At 40.7% G+C, this 22,831-nt stretch overlaps 1 protein-coding gene across 1 annotated transcript in view; it reads left to right on the forward strand.

The window, feature by feature from the left end:
• The window catches only part of TNFSF10 (TNF superfamily member 10), a 29,768-nt gene extending 9,984 nt beyond the window's left edge, over positions 1 to 19,784 (forward strand). The window contains exons 2-5 of the mRNA XM_014065005.2: positions 6,937 to 7,077; positions 9,676 to 9,724; positions 10,345 to 10,449; positions 16,346 to 19,784. Of these exons, the coding sequence (XP_013920480.2) occupies positions 6,937 to 7,077; positions 9,676 to 9,724; positions 10,345 to 10,449; positions 16,346 to 16,800 (750 nt within the window). The 3' untranslated portion in view covers positions 16,801 to 19,784. The remainder of the gene's footprint in view (positions 1 to 6,936; positions 7,078 to 9,675; positions 9,725 to 10,344; positions 10,450 to 16,345) is intronic.
• The last annotated feature ends 3,047 nt before the right edge of the window (positions 19,785 to 22,831 follow it).

Below are 22,831 nucleotides of genomic sequence, written 5' to 3' on the forward strand. Positions count from 1 at the left end.
TCTCTGGTCTACTCTTTAAGTCTACTGGAAGACTAAGCTGCACAATCCACTTTCTATAGTCTTTCTTCTAAAGGGAAAGCTTCTCTAATTCATGAATTCTTTGGTTGCTCTTCATTCTGTGTTTTTTTAAGCCATCCGTATAAAGCATGATCATAAATGGTTTCTCCAATTGCCAAACTAGAGCCAGGAAAATATTCCCTTCTAATTTTTAGATCAAAGTCAGACCTAGCAAATATTTGGATCTGGCAGTAGTTATGACAAAAAGGCATGCATCCGATTCACCCAAGGTTGAATGGGAATTCTGGCAACTGACAGTGAGGGAAGATTGTACCTTAAATCAGGACAAGCCGAAACAGAAATCTGAAGCAGGCAAGTCAGCAGTGACTACCTCTGCTGTCAGCTTTTGAAGGCCCTCAAGCCGGATACATTCACGGGCCCAACCCTGTTGCTACCTGCTTGGCTGCCTTTTATCTTACTTCCCACCTTCTTGCTTCTCAGACAGAAAGTCATTCAACAAAGAGACTCACGCCGTCTGCTTCTCCTCCCTAGGGAGAAGGCCAGAGAGCCAATGATAAAGATCAAATATAAGTCCGTGGGCTGTTATGAATGTCCCCATCTAATATTATAAGTTTTGACAGGTCTCGGATAACTCCAACCTGGACATTAACCTTTTGGAGGTACCATATTTTTTGGAGTATAAGACACACTGGAGTATAAGATGCGCCAAGATTTTGAAGAGGCAATTTAAAAAAAGGTTTTTGCACTCTGCAGATCTCCCCAAAATGGCCTGTTTTCCCCGAAAACTGCCTTTTTTTTTTCCAAAAAAGAAAAAAAGGGCATGAATAGCCTTTAGGAGGCTTATAGAGTGCTCCTGAGAAATTGGGTGTGAGGGAAAATTGACCAAAAAAACGGCCCGTTTTTTGCTCATTTTTGCCTTCCCCAGCGCCGCAAGCACTCTGGAAGCCTCCTAAAGGCTATGCACGACCATTTTGGTGAAGGGGAGCGGGGTTTCAGGAGGCAAAAAATGCTGTATTCAGTGTATAAGACGCACCCAGATTTTCAGCCTCTTTTTTTGAGGGGGGGAAAAGGTGCGTCTTATACTATGAAAAATATGGTATTTGAGAAAAGCATAGCTGATTAGAATTGGGAGTCTTCCAAAATATACTTAAGATCTGGGGAGTGTGAGGATCATCAGGACCTGGAATTTCCTACTTCTGTCTCCATCTTCATCCTCCCCTCTCACTTCCTTTCCCTTCATCTGTCACTTCCATTTCCCAGTTGTGAAAAGGCAATGGAAGTTCTGGAAGCCCTGAAGGCAGTAATTTTAAGAGTCCGTAAAACTAAATTTAAAATATTTGATATCCAGTTACTGAGATCAAATATTGAGGAGGAAAGATTAGATACCTAAGATTACCGTGTAGACTTTTGTTATTGTTGAATTTGACTATAGCAATGATTTATTATTGAATTTGATTATAGCAATGATTTGGAGCTTGGAATTTATTTAACAGCCTAATGGGAGAAAATATGAAGAAAGATATTGAAGCAATGGTTTTGTTCTTTTGCTTTTCTTGTATTTTCTAGGGGCTCTTCACTTGAGTGGAGGGCATTCAAAATGTTGCACGAAGAAGTGCTTTCAGGACTAAAGTTGAAAGCAAACCAACATCTGTTCCTCTCATTTTGTAGAGTCATATTTTCTCCCTCAAGTTATTCTACTCAAAAGTAGAGTTTCCTTTTTCAGTCTGCCTTGAAGTGACAGTAAGGGATGAATTTAGGTGAGAAGTGGTTTTTGTCTGCTATTTGTGGCTCAGAAAGGAAGACTCAATCTTGGTCAACTTTGAGAGGAAATTTGATGGGTTTTTTTGATTTTATAGATTATCCTCTGAACACTTCGTACCTAATTATCTATCTTGAAGAGGCTTCATTACACATCCAAGAAACGTTTGACACTGTTCAGAAAAGCCATTTGTGCCATCTTGTTTCTTGGTGATTTCGTTGTACAGATAGTCCTTGACTTAAAACAATTCTTTTACTGACTTTTCGAAAGCATGAAAAAAAAATGACTTGGGCCCATTTTTCACACTTACGACCATTGCAGCATCCCCATGATCACGTGATCCAAATTCAGATGCTTGGCAATTAATTCATATTTATAATGGTTGCTGTCCTAGAGTCAACCTTCTGTTGTGGTTCACCAGCATCCAGCAGAGCTGGCAGCAGATTTGGACAGCGAGGAGGTTGAGAAAGAACAGGGGCCAGTCCTGGAGTCTGTGTCGGAGGCAGAGAGGGGGCCAGAGCTGTATGTCAGTTAGCTGCCTTCAGAGTCAGACATCAGTGAGGCAAGCAAACAGCTGGAGCCTGTTCCCAATCTGTGCATGTGCAGAGTTGCCAAATGAAGGGAACAGCTAAAGAACAGGGGTCGACTTGGGAATAAGGCCAGACGATGAATGACCCCTCCCAGAGGAAATCAAAGAGGAGCGAAAGGGGAGTGGAGTTTGCAGGAGACAACTAGTTCGCTTAATTGGTTTGTGACTCTCCGAGACTCCTTGCCAAGTTTTGCTGATATTGGCCTGTCAGCTCTCCAAGCCAGATATGGTTTGTGACTGTAAATCCTCCCTTGAAAGACTTTGTTGGATGCAAATGAGAAGAATTCACAGTAAATCAATAAAAGGGATTTTGGTCAGGACAAAGGAGGGTGCTTCATGCTCTTGGGCAGTCTAGGTCAGAACGCCTTCTGACAAGCAAAGTCAGTGGGCACACGAGAGTCACTTAAAAGCCTTGTAACTAATTTAACAACTGTAGTGATTCACTTAACAAATGCGGCAAGAAAGGCATTAAAATGGAACAAAATTCACTTAACAACTGTCTCTTAGCAACAGAAATTTCACTTTAATTGTGGTCTTACCTCGAGGACTACCCGTAAAGATTTTTTACCCTTGTGTTTGAAGCTTGATCATATGGCAGTGAGTGGAGCATCATGGAACATGTACACTTATCACTTTGTGAGTTATGAACGAGGAATTTTTTTCTGTCATCGATGGCCACTGTAACTCTGTTTCTGAATAACCTATAAAGCACAGATTTGGATTGCATTAAAATACTCCGAGCGATAAAATGAAAATAGAGATGGAACGATGGAAACAGCAGGAGAATGAAAGTTATGGATAATTATAGAATGTTACTGGGAAAGCATGGAAAAACCGTGAACCCTGTCGATGAAGCAAAGATGACACCTTTCATTGATTTATGCATAGGTATGTACATGTGTGAGGATGAATTACATGAGGTTGGTTGGGACAAGAAAAAAGCTAATTTAGGGTAAAGATGGAGGCAGAGTTTCCATGTGAAGAATTTACAAACGTTCTCCCTTTTAAGTAGCAAAAAAGGAAGAACGTGTAATCAATTACCTTTGTATTTTAGGGCATCAGTTTTGAGGAATGCTTTAGAATTGATCTTGGGAGGATAACAAGAGGGGAATTAGTAGAGTAGGCAAATAAATACCAAACTAAACATACTGTCAAATTTGTTTTATACAGATTAGTCACCAGATGAAAACAGAAGAGCAGATGGAAAGCCACCGTGAAGTTGAACTGAAGATCTACAAGCAACTTTAGCTTCCTTCAAAAGCTGGGCAAACTTCCATTATCCAGTATTTTCAAGGTTCTCTATGAATATCCATGATTTTCTTTACAGTTTTGGGTAAAGGACATAAATGGGTTGTTACAAATAGTTGTTGTTTTTTTCTCCTTGTAACTTTGATGAATAAAGTTTTCACTTATTTTTTTTATAATAACTTGGCTGTTTTGCTTATTTGAATTTCCTGAACAAAGTAATCTAACTTAGCAGTTTATAAATATTTTCTGCTGGTAACACCCCAAAACATTAATAGGTCATTATCATATTCCTCATAGTGCATCTGTAGAAAGGCTGTGCTCTAGAAGCCCATGCTAGGGTCCAGCTACACGCCCTCTCACTCTCTGTCAGCTTGTTGTTGTTAGTTGCGAAGTCATGTCCGACCCATTGCGACCCCATGGACAACGTTCCTCCAGGCCTTCCTGTTCTCTACCATCCTCTGGAGTCCATTTAAGTTCACCCCTACTGCTTCAGTGACTCCATCCAGCCACCTCATTCTCTGTCATCCCATTCTTCTTTTGCCCTCAATCTTTAGGCTCATCTCCAGTGAATCCTTCTTTCTCATTAGGTGGCCAAAGTATTTGAGTTTCATCTTCAGGATCTGGCCTTCTAAAGAGCAGTCAGGGTTGATTTCCTCTAGGACTGACCCTTTTGATTGCCTTGCAGTCCAAGGGACTCAGTGAGATATGAAATTCAAATAGTTTGCATTGAAGCAGGAACAATTTCTGTAAATAATAAGTTCCAGTGGAAGGTGAGTAGTGCATTTACAAATAAAGAATAACATTAGTGGGCTTTTAAAGCAGAGATGAAGTCCAGTTCTAGATAAACATTTTGGCTTCTTCCTGGATTGGTCTTGAAACAAAATAGTAGCTTATCAGGTTGAAATAGCTTTGGGACCTTTATTAGGCCCAATCAAAACATCACAATTGAAAAACATTTGTGTTGGATTTTTTTTTCTTCTGCGTGAATCTCAAACAGAACTCAGAAAATGGAATTTTGGGATATTCAAGTCTCAAAAGTCTGCATGTCATAAATTCTGTCTTTTGCTTAGTGCAGGAGGCCAAATCATATACGGTAGTATACTTGTCATGATTGCATGATTATCACAGTAGCCCTTAATGTATTTTTTTCCTTTGATTTCCCTTTTAGATTTAAACATACAACTAAGATCAAGAGCTAAAATTTAAATGGTCTGCCAGTTCTGCACTAAAAGAAAAAAAGTGTGCAAAACATTTTAAGTTTCAAACAGTTGTCTTGAGATGAAGACATACTGCTCTGAGCTTATTAGTAGTATTTCAATACTTCTGTTCTGCAAGGGGATCTATTTGGAATTTAGAATATTTTCCAAAATGGGCACAGTGCAACCAGTAATTTTGGGACAGCTGTTGCAAACTCAAAATGCCACTAAATAGTAGGCAGGATCAGGATGGAAAAAATAGGCAAGGGAGAAAAACAGATTTTTAGCCTACTCTCACCTTAAATTGTGCAGTTCTTAAAATAGCATTCTCCCAGTCAATTTCAGAAGAAAACCTACCATACCAAGTTCAACAAGAAACTGAACTAGATCTGCAGAAGGTTACTGCAAGAGCCACACACAGCTTACCAGCTGTCCTCCTTTGACCGAGAAGGTCTAAATTTCCTCATAAATTCAATAATTTGTCCATGAAGACAGTTTGATGGGTTTGAGGCTTGGACTTCGTGATCAAACTGCATATCAAGATATTTCAAAGGCTCATCTTGTAGAAATCCATGGGAGATTGATGTTGCTGTCTTGCAAGAGAGAATTTTGTGGTCCAGTAACTGTTTATAAAGATGGCTAATCTTCTGTGAAACTCATTTGTCATTCTGAGATGGTTGTGAGGGAGGAAAATGGCAGATGGAATGAAGACTTCCTTGTTTTGTTCAACTTGTTTTTGTTTTTCATTGGATTCCTTGTTTTGGACCACACTGTTTTTGTTCAGTTGCATTATAATGATTGTGTCCTACGAATAAATTTGCTTTTCATTTCTGAAGACCTTTTAGGAGGGAGGTTCCCATTCTGCTGTATCTTATAATACCCCATTTTCTTTCTTTCCTGATTTTCTTTTGCTTCTTTTGTATCTTAAGGTGGATTAATAAAGTTACGTAAATAAAAAAATGTATATATTTTGTCAATTATTTTTCAGATAGATTTGACACTATTATGGGAAAGCCCCTAAAAGCATCAATACACAAAGACTGCAATCTGAAGGAAGTCTCTTCCAGCGGGAATGGTTGTTAGTTGCGCAGTCGTGTTCGACCCATCGCGACCCTATGGACAACATTCCTACAGGCCTTCCTGTCCTCTACGCTCCTCTGGAGTCCATTTAAGCTCATGCTTACTGCTTTGGTGACTCCATCCAGCCACCTCATTCTCTGTCGTCCCCTTCTTCTTTTGCCCTCAATCTTTCCCAGCATTAGACTCTTTTCCAGTGAGTCCTTCCTTCTCATTAGGTGGCCAAAGTATTTGAGTTTCATCTGCAGGATCTGGCTTTCTAAAGAGCAGTCAAGGTTGATCTCCTCTAAGACTGACCAGATTGATTGCCTTGCAGTCCAAGGGATTCACAGGAGTCTTCTCCAGCACCATAGTTCAAAGGAACTATAGTTCAAAGGAATTACTAGGGCAGTTCTATAGTTTTGGACTTCCAATTCTCTGAATCTTTGCCACTGTGGCCGAAGCTTGAATTAATGGCAATTGACATTTTAAATCAAATGGAAACTCCTGGGTCACCTATTTAATTTAATCAGCTTTCTAGTTAGTTCTCACATACTTACCTATGATGACAAACCTTATGTAAAATCGTATGGTTTGCTTCTGACCAGACATGTGTCAGCCTGCCTGGAAAATCAAATAATGGCTGAGAGCTTTACAACCTGGGGATTTCAGCAAAATCAACGGTGAGGATCAATGATAAAACTGCTAAAATCCCCACCGAAAGGATTGTGAATGAATGCATCTCATAGTTGACGTTTGAAATTTGCAGAAGGGGAAACAAAGTCTCTGTGCTAGACTGAACAGATGGAACTGGGTTGATAGTAGCTTCCTGTTATCGGTATCAGTGGCCTGATAAAAAGAATAAGATCATGAAATATGTTTAAAATGTAAGCTGGGATTCCCCAACACCGAACACAAAAATGGAAGTTGGGGAGGGAGGTTGGTGTCTAAATGTATCCAAATAAACATTGCTGATGTTCAGTTACTGTACTATTCCTACTGTATGTGTTCCTGCCTCCACAGTTCAGTTCATTTAAATTAACACTTGGCTTCCCCCATTTTTCTAACAGCTCCGAGACACCTACGCAAAGAGTAGCTTTGCTTGCTTCAACAGAGAACATTTTTTCCTAGAAGATGTGGATCCAAATGAAAAAGAAGATGGCGATCCCTGCTGGGAGGTCAAATGGCAGCTGTCGAGGCTCATTAGAAAGGTAATCCTTTTTTAAAAATACCCATCAGCCTTGTGCCAAATGGAAATCAGGGGACATGGATTTTACTCCTTTCTAAGATTTACAGCAGGGGCCCCCTAACTTGGCAACTTTAAGACTTGTGGACTTCAATTCCCAGAATTCTGGGAGTTGAAATCCACAGGTCTTAAAGTTGCCAAATTTGAAGACCTCTGATTTGCAGTGTTTGCTTTTGTTCTGATCTAGGCTTAACATAATCACAAATAGTCTCCTTATCTCGTTTTTATTTGGCTAATGTGGATTCCTTGCATTCACAGCCAGCCTTTCAAGGTTTAATTGCAAAAACAGACCTTATCAGTCCTTGGATAGTTGCCAGGCCGAGCGCAACGCTGTACAAATGAAATACTTGGCAAGGAGTCTCTGTTAGGCACGAACCCAGATAAGCAAATCTTCACACTAATAAATTAATTGTCTCCTGCAAACACCACTCCCCTTTTGCTGCCCTTTCCCTATGGGAGTGGCCATTCATTGTCCACTTGCGCCTTTCCTCCCGAGTCGACCCATTTTCCTTAATTGTTCCCTTCTCCTGACAGCTCTGCATGCGCACATTGGGAGTAGGCTCCAGCTGTTCTTCTGCCCCACTTATCTCTGACTCCAAAGGCAGCTGATAACTCTCTCACAGCCCTGGCCCCCTCTCTGCCTCCGACGCAGAGCCTTCCCCAGACTCCAGGACTGGTCCATGTTCCTCCCCAACCTCCTCACTGTCTGAGTCTGCTGCCAGCTGTGCTGGCGGGCCACAACAGCTTTCATAGGATATGTCTGGACTTTCTGGGGTATGCACTCAAAATTCTAAAATGCCGATAGAAGGAGAAACGGATGCAATCAAAAATATTCCAGATTGTCAAACTTTGGTGCTCATGGGAGGTATTTTGAGAGGGAAAAGGGCATCTGAAAAAACTGTTCAAGGTGATGAGTTTTTTTTCTGTCGATGACTTGAGCTTCTCCAGAGAACAAGTTAAGGTTGTGTGCATGGTATCCCCCCCCCCTTTTTAAAAAAGTTTTCAACTTTAACTATCACATCTTTCTTTGCTAAGCAAGAAAGATGTTAAATGAGTTTTGCCCCATTTTTCTTGCAACGCTTGTTAAATAAATCCCCTCAGTTATTAAGGTAGTAACACACTTGTTAAGTGAATCTGGCTTCTCCATTGATTTTGCTTATTTCTGACCCAGCTCCCTAAACACGACAAAACCCTCTGAAGTTAACTCAAAATAGTCCTTTATTAGGAGTGCCAACAGCCCTGGCAAAAAGTTTATCTCTCACTGCAGGCTAACAAGTCTGCCCGGCAGGGAGATAAATAGTTGTCTGCCACATCTATTCATCTCCACCTCCTGCCTTTTATCTCCAGAGCTAGGGTGGGGCTTCTCTTAACACCAGTGGCTCTTCTGTACCAAGGATCGGCCCACGGATTTCCCCTGTTCTCCTCTCCTCTGCCTTCTGTGCATCCGCGTGTCAGGCACTGGACCCAGCTGTTCCTCCTCTTCCTCATCAGCCACCTCCAGACGTGGGGGCTGTTGATTCTCCATCTGAGGACTGACGGACAGCCAGGCTCCGCCTTTGTTTCTTTCTCTGCCAGTTCCATTTCCTCTTACCCCTCGGAGCTCTCGGGGTGCCTTGATGCTGACCCTGACTTTCCTCCTCCTCCTCCTCCTCCTCCTCCTCCTCCTCCTCCTCCTCCTCCTCCTCCTCCTCCTCCTCCTCCTCCTCCTCCTCCTCTGATTTGGCTGTTGGAGGGGCTGGTGGCCAACATACCACAACAGTTTATCAGAAGGTTACTGTCATAAATAAGAACCAGATATAGATAGATAGATAGATAGATAGATAGATAGATAGATAGATAGATAGATAGATAGATAGATAGATATGTAGATGTAGATGTAGATATAGATATAGATATAGATATAGATTCAGATTCAAATCCCAACAAGGGTGTGGCTAGCTGATGAGAGCTAAATAGCTTGAAATAGATCTATACTAGTCTCCCTTTATTTATTTATCAGCACAGTTGCAACACAAATGTAACAAAAAGGCAACAGTAAAAATAATGGCTTTCTGTCTGGATGGTCTCTTGAGATGAGCCGATAGACAGAGAAAGGAAAGCAGTATGCTTCCTCCCATATTTGGGCATACCAGGGTTGTGACACAAAATTACGTGTATATGTGTATATGTATATGTGTGTGTATGTATGTATAGGTAGGTACGTAGGTAGGTCTTTGGTTGTTTGGGTTTTCTCCCGCGTAAAATTGGAAGATGACGAATGAGACTTCGTCGAAACGTCGCCAAGACACTTCCAATTTTACGCGGGAGAAAACCCGAACAACCAAAGACCTACATACTAACACCCGCGAAAACCTCAGAAAAAAATATCTATCTATCATCTATCTATCTATCTATCTATCTATCTATCTATCTATCTATCTATCTATCTATCTATCTATCTATCTATCTATCTATCTATCTATCTGAATATATATGAAAGGATATAAATCCAGTGTTAGAATTTATGATCAGGAGGGGGGGGAAGATAATTAATTATATTTGTAATTGTAATTTGCAATTGCAGATGGTGGCCAAGAGTCGTGCAGAAGAAGGAACATCTGCTTCAACACAAGGTTGATAAAGTTTATGATTAATGATTCATGATTCATGAATGGCTGCTTTGTTGCACTTAGGAAATGAATGAGATATTCATTCAAAGACAGATTATGATGTAATTGAGATTATTCAAAGAAGCTGAATGTGGGGCACTCTGCTCTAGAAGGCACTTCTGTGTCTTAAGGAAATGATTACATTGAACTGGTCCTTCCTGCATTATCCGTAAGTGGATAAGGGGATAATACCATTTATGGAGGCCACAGTCAAGCGGCAGAGCACAGTTTAATTTGCAGAAGGTCCGAAGTTTAGTCTTCCTGTAAGTGACGGACAAAACTTTGGTCAGTGATCCCGAGGAGATGCTGAATAAATATGTGGACATTTTACCTCAGCTACAGTAGTGGGGGAAGATGGAAAGGAGGACCAAGCCGTCACCTCTGCTGAAAGAACAGTCCCATTGAGTTCTTCAATGGTTTCCATTTTAACTAGTTCCCTAAAGTGCTAGACATCCCTGAGAAATAGGACACGATCTGAGATGTGGGTGGCATGGATGTTTCTGGTACGATAAAGCGAAGGTTAACATAGATTTTAAAAGGAGTTCCTGATAGGAAATAAAATGTTGGCATTTCTTTCTCTCCAGACAATATTTCTTTAGATACCGTTGCAAGAGACGTACCAAGGAACCCCCGAGTCGCAGCTCATCTCACCTCAAGCAGAAATGCAAGGAGAACTTTATTTGTACAAAGTAAGACGTTGCCTTCTTCTGGGGAAAGTGGCTACTGTTTAGATGAATAGGTTTACTGTATTTTTCAGAGTATAAGACACTCCGACGTATAAGACGCACCTAGCTTTTGAGGAGGAAAACAAGAAAAAAAAAATCTGCTTCTGCCTCCCAGCAATTTTCCTCCTTGCAGTAAACAGCAAACAACCCGTTTCAGCTTCACCATAGCCTGATTAGCACAAGCAACTGATTTTCGGTTGGATGGGCCTCCCGATGATCACCTGTTTCAAGCTGCAGGAGTTACCATTGCCTATTGCTGCCTTCTCTGCATCCCGTTTTTGGCCTCCGCACACCCCATTTTCTACCCGTTCCGGGCAGCGGGGATTGGAATGGGCAGAAAATGGGGCCAAAGCGCAGAGGCCAAAAATGGGATGTGGAGGCCAAAAATGAGGTGCATGTTGACTGCAATAGGCAATAGCAATCCCTGCAGCTTGAAACAGCTGATGGTCGGGGGGTCAATCCAACTGACAAACAGCTGCTAATCAGCTGAAACGGAGGTTCCACCACAAAACCGCGGACGACAAAATCGTGGTCGACGAAAGCGCGCATTTGACGTCATCACAGCGCGACGAAAACATCATGCTGTGATCGAAAAATGTAAAAATAAAGCGAAAACCTTACCCTAACCCCCCCAAACCTAACCCTTAACCTAACCCTAAATCTAACCCTTAACCTAACCCTAAATCTAACCCTAAACCTAACCCTTAACCTAACGCTAAACCTAACGTTAACCCTTAACCTAATGCTAAACGTAACCCTAACGCTCTAAACCTAACCCTAACCCTTAACCTAACCCTAAACCTAACCCTAACCCTTACCTTTATGTGAATCGGCTTGCTTTAATTTTATTTTTATTTCAATTTTTAATTTTTTTCATCGCGCTGTGATGACGTCAAATGCGCGCTTTCGTCGATCGCACTTTTGTGGACCGTGGTTTTGACGGGTCACGGAAACGGAAACAGGCTGTTTGCTGCAAGGAGGCAAATGACTGGGAGGCAAAAGCCAAAGGATGGGGAGGGGCGGGGCTACATTCGGTGTATAAGACGCACCCAAAATTTCAACCTCTTTTAGGGGGGAAAAAGTGTGTCTTAGACTCCGAAAAATAGAGTATTTCTTTTATAGATAGATGGCAGCACTTGTCTGAGCTTGGAAACTAAACAGGGTAGGGCCTGGTTAATGGTTGAATGGGAGATTTCAGGTAAATACCTTTCCCATTGTTGTAGGCTGAAATCAAAATAGATTTCAAGCAAACGCAGCGGGAACCATTTCCTCATTTCCACAGACACAACAAAGCTGCTTTATTGTATCCATACAAATACCAGGAATCAAATTTGACAAGTACCTTTTTCCTTCTAAGAAAGAGCAGAAGCTGATAATTACATAGCAACCCTTAAATCCCTGTTTTCTTTTGTAAAAACGAATCCAGAAAATGAAAGCAAAACTATTATTAGGCAGGCCCATACTCCAAAAATAGTGGCCTTTTCCCAGGTAGGAACGTAAATCCTATCCATTGGACGTGATATTTTGTATTATGTCATAAAATACTTCGTGTTCTATTGTTTGTGATGAAATGTTTCATAAAATTTGCCAAATCTTAATTTCACTGAGATTTTGGACACTTTCTCCAAGTTAGCCCATTTAATTGTTAATTGTTACAGTACAACCCAAAGGTACTTTTTGTTAGGCTTCCCCAAAAAGCATGAGGCAGAGTCCTGGTCTCAACAAAAACCCCTTTATTAAACAATGTGAATTCAGCAAGGCCTGGCAAACAGTCTTTCAAAGGAATATTTATGACTACAGACCTTATCTAGCTTGGAAAGCTGCCATATAAATATTTTCCAAATGAGGTGCTGTGTAAGGAAAGACTGGGCACAGAGTCTCTGAGATTCACAGACAGATCTTCACACTCCTGAAACGAATCTAACAACTGAACGAATTGTTTTCTGCAAAAGCCCACTCCCCTTTTGCTACTCATTTATTTCCTATGGGAGGGGCCAATCACCTTCCACCTGTGACCTTACTACCAAGTCTACCTTGATTTCTGAGTTGTTCTTTTCTTCTGGCAGCTCTGCGCATGCGCACACTGGGAACAGGCTCCAGCTGTTCCTCTGCCTCACTGCTGTCTAGCTCCGTAGGCATCTGATCACTGCCAGACGACCTCAGCCCCATCTCTACCTCCGATGCAGAGCCCTCGTCGGAGCCTTCCCCAGCCTCCAGGACTGGCCCATGTTCCTTCCCAACCTCCTCACTGTCTGACTCTGTTGCCAGCTCCACTGGTGGGCCACGACACTTTTATTTCTAAAAAGTAACTGGACTTTCTTAGTCCCCCCCGACCCCTTTGAAACACATTTTACTTCTCATCCAAGAAGCTTCTTCAGTTTTAACAGAACTGTGGGGAATGGAAAGTTTATATTCTTTGAAGAACTCTGGTCATTAGCATTCAGAGAAGGTCCTTGAGGCTATTTGGGGGTTTATTTGTAACCTGAGGCTCACCAAAATCAGATTGTAAACAAGTATGGAAACTTCTTGGGACTGCTAGCCTCAACAACTCTCAGAGAGGGAGCTAATGACCAGATAATCAGCAGAAAACTGCAAAGAATATAAATCCTTCCGGTTCCCCACCAGTCAGTTAGAACTGATGAAGCTTCTTGGATGAGAAAACAAATGTTTTCAGGCGGGGTATGGGGGTGGGGTGACAAAGTCCAGTTGCTTTTTGAAAATAAAAGTACCTTTGGGATATTGGAAGAAATGTCCATCTGCGTTCATTTCCAAGTGGGGAAAAAGACACTGGATTCATGGGAGCTGCTTGGAAAGATGGTTTTTAATGGTGGACATGATCACATGCCTTGAAGATCTTCAAGAAAAAGAGACAGAGATGCTGAGAGTGTCCTGGGTTTTATGCCCTCTCTGGGCTTTTGAATTTGAGCTTGCATTCTGATTGGTTGTCAGATTCCAATGGGGCTGTGCAGGGGCAACTCTGTAGGCCAGGGTTTTTCAACCTTGTCAACTTGAAGTCCTGTGGACTTCAAGTTGACAAGGTTGAGAAACACTGCTGTAGGCTATCCTGAGTCCCAAGCTTAATTGACTCTTGCTGGGTGATGATGTAATGAAAGGGCTTTGGGATTCCTATTATGGCTGTGCCTGAAGGAGATAGATCTTTGTTATGTAGAATAGACTGGCTCAGGCCTTAATGTCCCATTGACAAAGGTTGAGTTTCTGCCCCCCTTTTAGGGGAAAATATTCTGCCTATTATCGCTGTGCCTGAAGGAGATAGATCTTTGTTATGTAGAATAGACTGGCTCAGGCCTTAATGTCCCATTGACAAAGGTTGAGTTTCTGCTCCCCTTTTAGGGGAAAATATTCTGCCCTTTTAATATTTCCTAAAATATTTCATTTTCTAGGAGAGGGGTGGGTTTTAACTTCCTACAGGGACAAGCGTGACCTGGATGATTGGGAGTATCCATAGACATCAAATTACAGTATACCTTTTTGCCCCATTGAAGTTTACAGACATGAAGAGTTTTAGGATAGTGGATGGCCTTGAAACACACATTGTGAGAGAGGGACAAACTTGTAAAGGGGATTTATCATAACAACCAGACTTTTGGTTTTTCCCATTTCCTCCCTGAGGAATGCCTTCACACGCTATGCAAATGTGATACATAAATCAAGACAAAGTTAATATGTTAAGAAGGAGCAGACCCAGAGGCCAATCCTAGCAGGCTTCCCAGAAAATTTAACAAACTCGGCTCAGAATCTACCATTCTGGGCTTTCCACCATAGTGAAAGTAAACATTTTCATGTCCTAAAACTCAATGAAAACAGAGTGGATGAGCGCAGTCTGCTTCCCTGTGATATTAGGCTTGTGAAACCTGGACTGGATGAACGTAATTATTTCAGTTAAATCAATTTGCATTAAAATCAGTGGAGTGGAAGTTAATTATCCCTGCTTTAAGTTGTAATGATTTCACTTGATCAAGTGGTAAATACGAAAGTTTAGGTCTTAGCCCATCATAATCTTTTGCTAGATACTTTTAATTATTTAATGTTCCCTCCCCAAATACACGTGTAGGCATTATTATACATGTTCTTGATGTATAATTAAGAGGCTACTTGCATTGCATTTTTAAGGAAAGCCAAATCTTCTATGTGGCCTATAAATACACTATTTTTCAAAAGCACTTGTATTCTCTGCATGTAACCTAACCCAAATTATGTATTTTTCAGGGTATTTTTCCCTCAAAAAAAAAAAAAGGTTGAAAATCGGTGCATCTTATACAATGAATATAGCATTTTTGGACTCCCGAAACCCTACCCTCTTTGCAAAAACGGCCATGCATAGCCTTTAGGTGGCTTTCAGAGTGCTCCTGGGGGCTGGGGAGGGCAGAAATGAGCAAAAAATTGGCCTTTTTTGCTTGTTTTTGCCCTTCCTCAGCCCCCAGGAGCACTTTATAAGCCTCCTAAAGGCTATGCATGTCCTTTTTTTTTTTGACAAAAAACGGGTCCGTTTTTGGGGAAAACTGGTTTTTTTTTTTTTTTTTTGCTCGTTTTTGCCTCCCCAACCCCCAGGAACATTCTACAAGCCGCCTAAAGGCTATGCACGGCCATTTTTGCAAAGGGGGTAGGGTTTCGGTAGTCCAAAACTGCTGTATTCATTGTATAAGATGCACCGATTTTCACCCTCTTTTTTTATTAAATTAGTAACTGAGGTTGTGAAGTGAATTTGGCTTCCCCATTGACTTTGCTTGTCAGAAGGTCGCAAAAGGGGATCATATGACCCCAGGACACTGCAACCGTCATAAATATGAACTGGTTGCCAGGCTTCTGGATTTTGATCAGGTGAGCAAACGGATGCTGCAACAATTCTAAGTGTGAAAAATTGTCATAAGTTACTTTTCTCAATGCCGTTGCAACTTTGAATGATCGCTGAGTGAGCTGTTACAAGTTGAGGACTTCTTGTAGAGTCTTGGAAGAGAGCTGGTCCAAAGCCTTGGTAAAACTTTCCATTTTGCAACTTGTATGACAAAGGTAACATGGGTCACTTCCCTTAATCCATATGAATGGTGATCATACATACCATATTTTTTGGAGTATAAGACGCATCTTTTTCCCTCAAAAGAGGCTGATAATCTGGGTGCATCTTATACAGCATTTTTTGCCTCCTGAAACTCTGCCCCCTTCACCAAAATGGCCATGCAGAGCCTGTATGAGGCTTTCAGAGAGCTCCTGGGGGAGGGCAGAAATGAGCAAAAAATGGACTGTTTTTTGCCCCCAGCAGCACTCTATAAGTTTCCGAAAGGCTATTCATACCCTTTTTTTAATTAAAAAAAACAACGGGCCTGTTTTCAGGCCATTTTTGGGAGGTTTGCAGAGTACAAAAGCTTTTTTTAAAAAAAATTTTCCTCTTCAAAACCTTGCTGCGTCATATATTCCGGTGCGTCTTATATTCCGAAAAATATGGTATGGGCATTGGGATTTAGGACTCACATATTGAAATAAAAGCTGAGTGGTGTGTTGTCCTAGAGGTGGAGCTCTTGCCTCACAATCAAGAAGCTGTGAGTTCAATCCTAGGTAAAGGAAGATATTTCTCTCTCTGGGCATAGTGAGAATATATCTGCTGAACAAAACTCCGCATTGGTGACAGGAAGGGCATCTGGCCAGTAAACACTCAGCTCCATTCTGTTGCTCAGACTCCATCCCTCAAAGGATTATGGGGTCACCGAGATGATGATGATGATATTGGAATAAAATCTGCTAAGAAAATGCAAAATTTGCATTATTTGCCTTTTTAAAAAGAAGTGGGATTCGTTTCGTGTTTTACATGCCTAAACTATTTTCTGCCTTTTTCAATCTCTCACAGGTACCCCTATCAGAAACAATTTGGGATTTAAAATAATCTCTTGGCAATCTTCGGTGTACCCTTCCTTTCTTCACAACGTATTGCTGAACAATGGAGAACTTATCATACAGCAACCTGGATTTTATTACATTTATGCACAGACTTATTTTCGTTTCCGGGAATCGGAAGGCGGTGAACCCAATGCAGATCCTGACTCGGAGAGCGTTAGGAATCCAAAGCAGATGGTTCAGTACATTTCCAAATTTACAGATTATTACCCAGAAGCCATTCTGCTAATGAAAAGTGCAAGAACCAGTTGTTGGTCTAGACAAGCAGAATATGGACTGTACTCCATATACCAGGGTGGAGTGTTTCAGTTAAGGAGGAATGATAGGATTTTTGTCTCCATCAGCTATGAGGAACTGGTGGACATGGATAAAGAAGCCAGTTTCTTTGGAGCCTTTCTGGTCTCTTAAACAAAAGAAGAGGATGGGAGAATCCTTAGACATCCATAAAAAGAACTTGTGGAAGACCCAGGAAATTCTGCTTTTGAAGTATAGTCAGAAGTAGTTGCACCATCCACAGAATTGGATGAAGTATTTAGTTCCTCTGTTAACCACCACCGAGACCAGTTCAAGGTCCCATTATCCAAATTCCACAATGGCACGTGCTACAGATAACAGGAATGCTAAGAAGCTGTTGTGGGTCCGTGAACAATCATCCAGGGATTTTGGGTTTGGGTTTGGAAATGGGAGAGTTGCATTTCATTTGTTTCGGCAAATTTCTGTTGGTCATACAGTGTATGCATGGAATCCATGCGCCTAAGAAGACATGTAACAAGTGATTCAACCTGTGCTGTCCTGTGGGTGTTGTCACTCTGGTGTGGGTTGCATTTGCTGAACCGACTCTGACAACAGAGTGTAAAGGAGAAAGCAAAATAGATTCCCTAAGTTAAGACTGTTTCCTTTTTTTCACATCAGCATGGTGACAGTTGAGTTGTACACTTAGCATAGCACCTGGAAGATCCATCCAAAAAAGTGCCATTTCTGATTGCTGGAGAAGAAAAATCCCATATTGGAAAGCTGCACCCTAAACCCGCTTCCATCGAGGGGAGCATTCATATACCTGCACCCCTTCGTGCAGCTTGAAACGGTACAGTCCTGAGTAGGCTGTACCACGCAGTAACTCCAAACAAGCTGTTCCTTTTGTGAGAATGAAAAACGGTGAATCCCATTTGGGAAAAACAGGATTTGTTTCATGTTCTAATTGGGCCGAACGGATAAAAGTCTGATTACTCTGAGGCCGGAAACAGGCTTCAGATTAGTTGAGTCCCTCCTTTTAATGCAGGAACAGTTTTTGTACGGAAAGATTTGTTTTTAAGGTTTGAGGTTTTTTTTTTTAATAAAAAAAAATAGCACGCTAACAAAAATCAGGACAATCAAAGCTTTTTTGCTTTTTTTGCAAAGGTCCGGATGCAGTAAGATACCAACTGAAGCGAGGGATGTAATTTAGAGGAGCCTGAGCGAATCAATAAATAATGCCTTTTGTTCATGTGAGAATTAATATTATCACCTGTAGACCAGTGCTGAAGACACTTTAAAAAAAAAAAAAAGTAAGTAACTTTTAACCGCAGTTTCTGTAAAAGCAGTTAAATGTTTCTTAGAGTTCAGTGTTTTATTCCAGAAAGGTAAGTGATGGTCAAAGACGCCCACACTTCATTTAGAATTGGAATCGCATAACTCTTTAATACTGGGTAAAAATCCATTTATTTCTGTAATGCCAAAGCGGTATTTAGTAGCATTTGTCCCGTGGCAATGTTGTTATTGAAATGCTATGAAAATCTTCACCTGCAGCATGGTTTTTGCATTGTGATTGACAAAAGAGTTGCCAGTTGCTTCTCCACCTTCTACAGCACACCCCCTTGATGTATGCAGCTTAGCAAATACCATTTTCCATGGCTCTGTTGTGAACTCCTGAAAATTTCTTTGCAGTTATTGGTCTGGTTTTGCATGTGATCCATTAGCACAAAGGGATTCCTGTCTCTTTCTAGTGTAGACTAAAAGGAAAATCCCTCCCTAACTACACTTTTACACAATGGGATCATTGTACTCTGTTGTCCACATATGTTTAAAAGAGAGAGAAATGTAGACCAACTGCTACTGTAGAAGAAAAATTCCGCCATAACTACAATTTTGGACAATGGGATTATTCTACCCTAATATTGTTGGCAGCATATGTTTAACAGAGATAGATAGAAACATAGACCAACTGCATCTTCAGAAGAAATTCTTTGTGAATTGCTTTTAAGTAAATGCAAAGAGATACTGAAGTTACATACTGTGTCAAATGTTGTGCAAATATGTAGCATTGACATTAATGTGATGTAGCATTGATATTAATGTGATTGACATTTTAGGATCATCATCCTTTGTTCACACCACTGTAAAGCATACAGTCCTTAATTCTGAGCGGAGTCAATCCAGTTTGATGGGTCTCCAATTTGGGAGAATAAGACCAAGGAGTTGTGTTGAAATAATAATGGGAGATTTTGGCTGGTTGCTAGCAAGTATGTAAAAACATGGCCGCCCTCATATCTCAACTGTCACACTCATGGTGATATTCCAGAAGAAAGAATTGAAAGGCCATGGAGATAAAGCCCCCGTGACCTATTCCTGTGAACTAAGCAAATCTGAAGGACAGAAATCTGAATGACCATTAATGGGTAGCGAAACACTGTTGGGATAGTTCAAATTTTGCAGCCCAAGTATGGTTGGTTATACTGTGAAGCAAAGCACCAATTAGCTAGATAGTTCCATCTTTATTAAAGTTGGTTTATCAAATGGATGCAGAGAATGTGATGGCAAGCTCTTCACCATCCTTTGGTTTTTTTTTTAAGCAGTAGTATGGATATCAAAAATACTCTCACATGTGGTATATTGTGGGGTTTTTTTGTTGTTAAAAAATGGGCTTAAACAATCAGAAGAAACAGGTAATACTTGAGCAGGAAAAAAGGAGAAGATAGCCAAACTCTTTTTGACTAGTCATTTTTAGGTTGAATTTACAGGCAGGCAAATCTAGACCACCAGTAGATGGCGACAAAACCTGCCACATTATTGTGTCTCCTTGCTGCCATCTTGTGGTTCTTTAGTTTTTGCAGTTTATCATACGTAATGGTGATTTATTGAGATAAATCACATACACACACACACACTTCGCAAATAAAAGAGAATTTAAAAAGCTAAGAATCTTAAAAACAAGCAATGAACCCTTTTTGCACGTGATACAAAATGCTTATGTAAAGTCTCTCTGTGATGGAGATCTTCAGCAAGCTTGACAATCCAACCAATGACAAAGTGATGCAATCCTTGTACTATATTTTCATTTTTAAGTGTAAAATTTTCTTATTGAATGATTCCTGATTTTTTTGTACTTTCGTTTTTAATAAAAAGTTCAGAATTAATTGTGGGCTCATTTTTTCTTGTCACACCTCCTTTCATCTGAATAAAAACTTTGGCAAGCTGTTTAGTAGCCTCCAGATGGGAATTCTTGGGAATTTTGCCAACAAGGCAGAACCATGGTCTCCAGAAAGAGGAGAAGCCGTAGCATGGCAAAAAAAACAGGAAGAATAACAGCAATAGGTGAAATTGCTGGTTTTGTGTCGGGCAAACAGGCTCAAACTACAACAAGGCATTGCTGCAAAAAGTTTTTTTTTAATGCATAGGACTAAAATACAGGCCGGCTGTTTTGAAGGCGACTCATTTTTTCCCTGTGTGTTTTCCTTCCATATTTCTATTGCAAGCATTAAAGCAAATGCACCAAAATCATTCAAAAGAAAAAGATGGAAAACAAAAGTAATGACCAACATAATAAAATTATTTGTTATGTTAATGGAACGAATAGGAGGAGGAAAACCACAAAAGAGAATAAGTGTATTGTACTTAAAGCTAAAACTTAATATAAACCTTTAAATCAACATATGTAAAATATGAAATTAAACATAATGTTCCATTTACAATAGTTTGCTTGGTGACCGAAGTTAAAACAGCACTGAAAAAATTGACTTCATGGCCATTTTTCACATTTATGACTTGGAACATCCCCATCGTCACATGATTTACATTAGGATGCTTGACAACTGACTCACATTTATGATGGTTGTAGAGTCATGTGATTATCTTTTCCACATTCTGACAAGCAAATTCAATGATGAAACCAGATTTCACTTAACAACAACGTTGTTAAATTAATTTAACAACTGCAGTGATTCACTTAAATGTGGCAAAAAAAAGTTGTAAAATGAGGCAAAGCTCACTTAACAAAGTTCTCTCTTAGCAACATTAATTTTGGGTTCAATTGCGGTTGTAGGTTGAGGACTTAGCAATAGCAGTTAGACTTATATACCGCTTCATAGGGCTTTCAGCCCTCTCTATTAGCGGTTTACAGAGTCAGCATATCGCCCCCACAGTCTGGGTCCTCATTTCACCCACCTCGGAAGGATGGAAGGCTGAGTCAACCTTGAGCCGGTGAGATTTGAACCGCTGAACTGCAGATAACAGCTGAAGTGGCCTGCAGTACTGCACCCTAACCACTGCACCACCTCGGCTCTTAACCTTTACCTCAAAATTGCCTGTTTCTGGGGAAATAGGAAATCTATGCCATAGGAAAACATTGTGCCTTGGGATTGTGTATTTGTGTGTGTGTGTGTGTCTGTGTATTAATAGGAAACATGGCCTTTTGAAATGGATAAATAGTACTTAAATCCAGTCCTTCATAATACATCAAGTAATAATCTTTTTTCCAGTATAGTTCTCTTAGCTATTCCCCTAAGCCTCTTCATATTAGTGTGTGTAACAGAAGGTCGGCCATTTTGCCTCCATCTTTAGTTGGTCGTCCTAGCGTGTCCTCCATCTGCAGCCAGTGTTTTTGAAGTGCCATCATGTTAGACAGGATGTCTTCCCAACACACAGACCAGCTGTTGAGAAATGCCTCAGGAATTAACAGAAAGCAATTTCAAGAGCTGTCAACTCTTTATCTTGCTCCGCTACGAAGTTTGCAGTCAAATGAGGTCTTCCTTCGATTTGCATTCTTCTTGCAGCATCACAGTTTTGTTTTCATCGCTCCATGCTGTGCAATACATTAAAAAAGGGTTGTGGTATAGTGCAGGGGTGAGCAAACGGCGGCTCTGGAGTGGCTCTTTCATCCCTCTGCTGCGGCTTCCTGTCGTTCAAAATATGTGTCACAACTGCCAATGTGCGACACCCGCCAGAACGTGATTTATTGAGCTCTTTGACCCCAGAAGGCTAACCATGGATAAATCCAAGAAAATAAAAGTTTCAGAAGAAAACAGAACGTTTAATTCAACTACATATGGTAGTTTTATGGCTGCCCGGGAAATAAGTCATGCATGGGAAGGGTTTTGTGGCTCCCTGAGTTTTTTCTGTGGGAAACAGGTCCAAATGGCTCTTTGAATGTTTAAGATGGCCAACCCCTGGTGGTGTGGAAGAGAGGGGAAAAACTTGAGGGACTTTTTTCAGGGGGCATTGAGAGAATTACATTCTCTACATACTCTATATGCAGTATGTAGAATAACATGTGGAAAGGACCTTGGAGGTCCTCTAGTCCAACTCCATATTCAAGCAGGAAACCCTATACCATTTCAGACAAATAGCTCTCCAATCTCTTAAAAATTTCCAGTGTTGGAGCATCCACAATTTCTGAAGGAAAGCCATTCCACTGATTAATTGTTCTAAGTGTCAGGAAATTTCTCCTGAGTTCTAGGCTGGTTTTCTCCTTGATTTAGTTTCCAACTATTTATTCTTTCCCTGCCTTCAGGTGTTTTGGAGAATAGGTTGACTCCCTCTTCTTTGTAGCAGCCCTTCAAATATTAGAACAATGCTATCATGTCACTCCATAATCCTTTTCATTGAATTTGATTCCTGCAACCGTTCTCCATATGTTTCAAGCTCTAGTCCCCTAATCATCTTCATTGCTCTCTGCACTCTTTCTAGAGTCTCAACATCTTTCTATCACGGCAAGCAAAACTGGATGCAAATTTAAATAGATTTAAAAAAAAACAAATTCTCACTAGTTTGGTAATTTATTTCATTTCCCATTGTGTGGTTCTGAACTTTTTTTTAAGAAGTGATGTTAATATTGCACATTATAAAGGAACTTGTATTCATTTCTCATCATGGATATGGGGAAAGAAATTGGCTATTATCTGCCAAGCCATCAACCTAGGATTTGCCTAGTGGACATTACAATATCATTTCGCTCCAGCCTCTTAAAATCATCACAGGTCTGAGATGGAGTGGAACATCGGAGAATGCTCTTAACAGTGGATTAATAACAGCTGTGATGCAGGTATTCTGTATGAACATTACATCAATGAATAGAGTCCAGTCAGAAAGTAAGAACTAAGCAACACATTTCTTCCCTTAGCCAGCTGATTTGCTTGAGTGTAAGCTTGGTTGCCCCTTGGCCATTTTCTAGATTTTAGCCAACCCA

This window comes from Thamnophis sirtalis, unplaced genomic scaffold, assembly GCF_051295495.1.
Source record: "Thamnophis sirtalis isolate CommonGarterSnake01/CBP01778 unplaced genomic scaffold, rThaSir2_p1.2 scaffold_11, whole genome shotgun sequence".
NCBI lineage: Eukaryota > Metazoa > Chordata > Lepidosauria > Squamata > Natricidae > Thamnophis > Thamnophis sirtalis.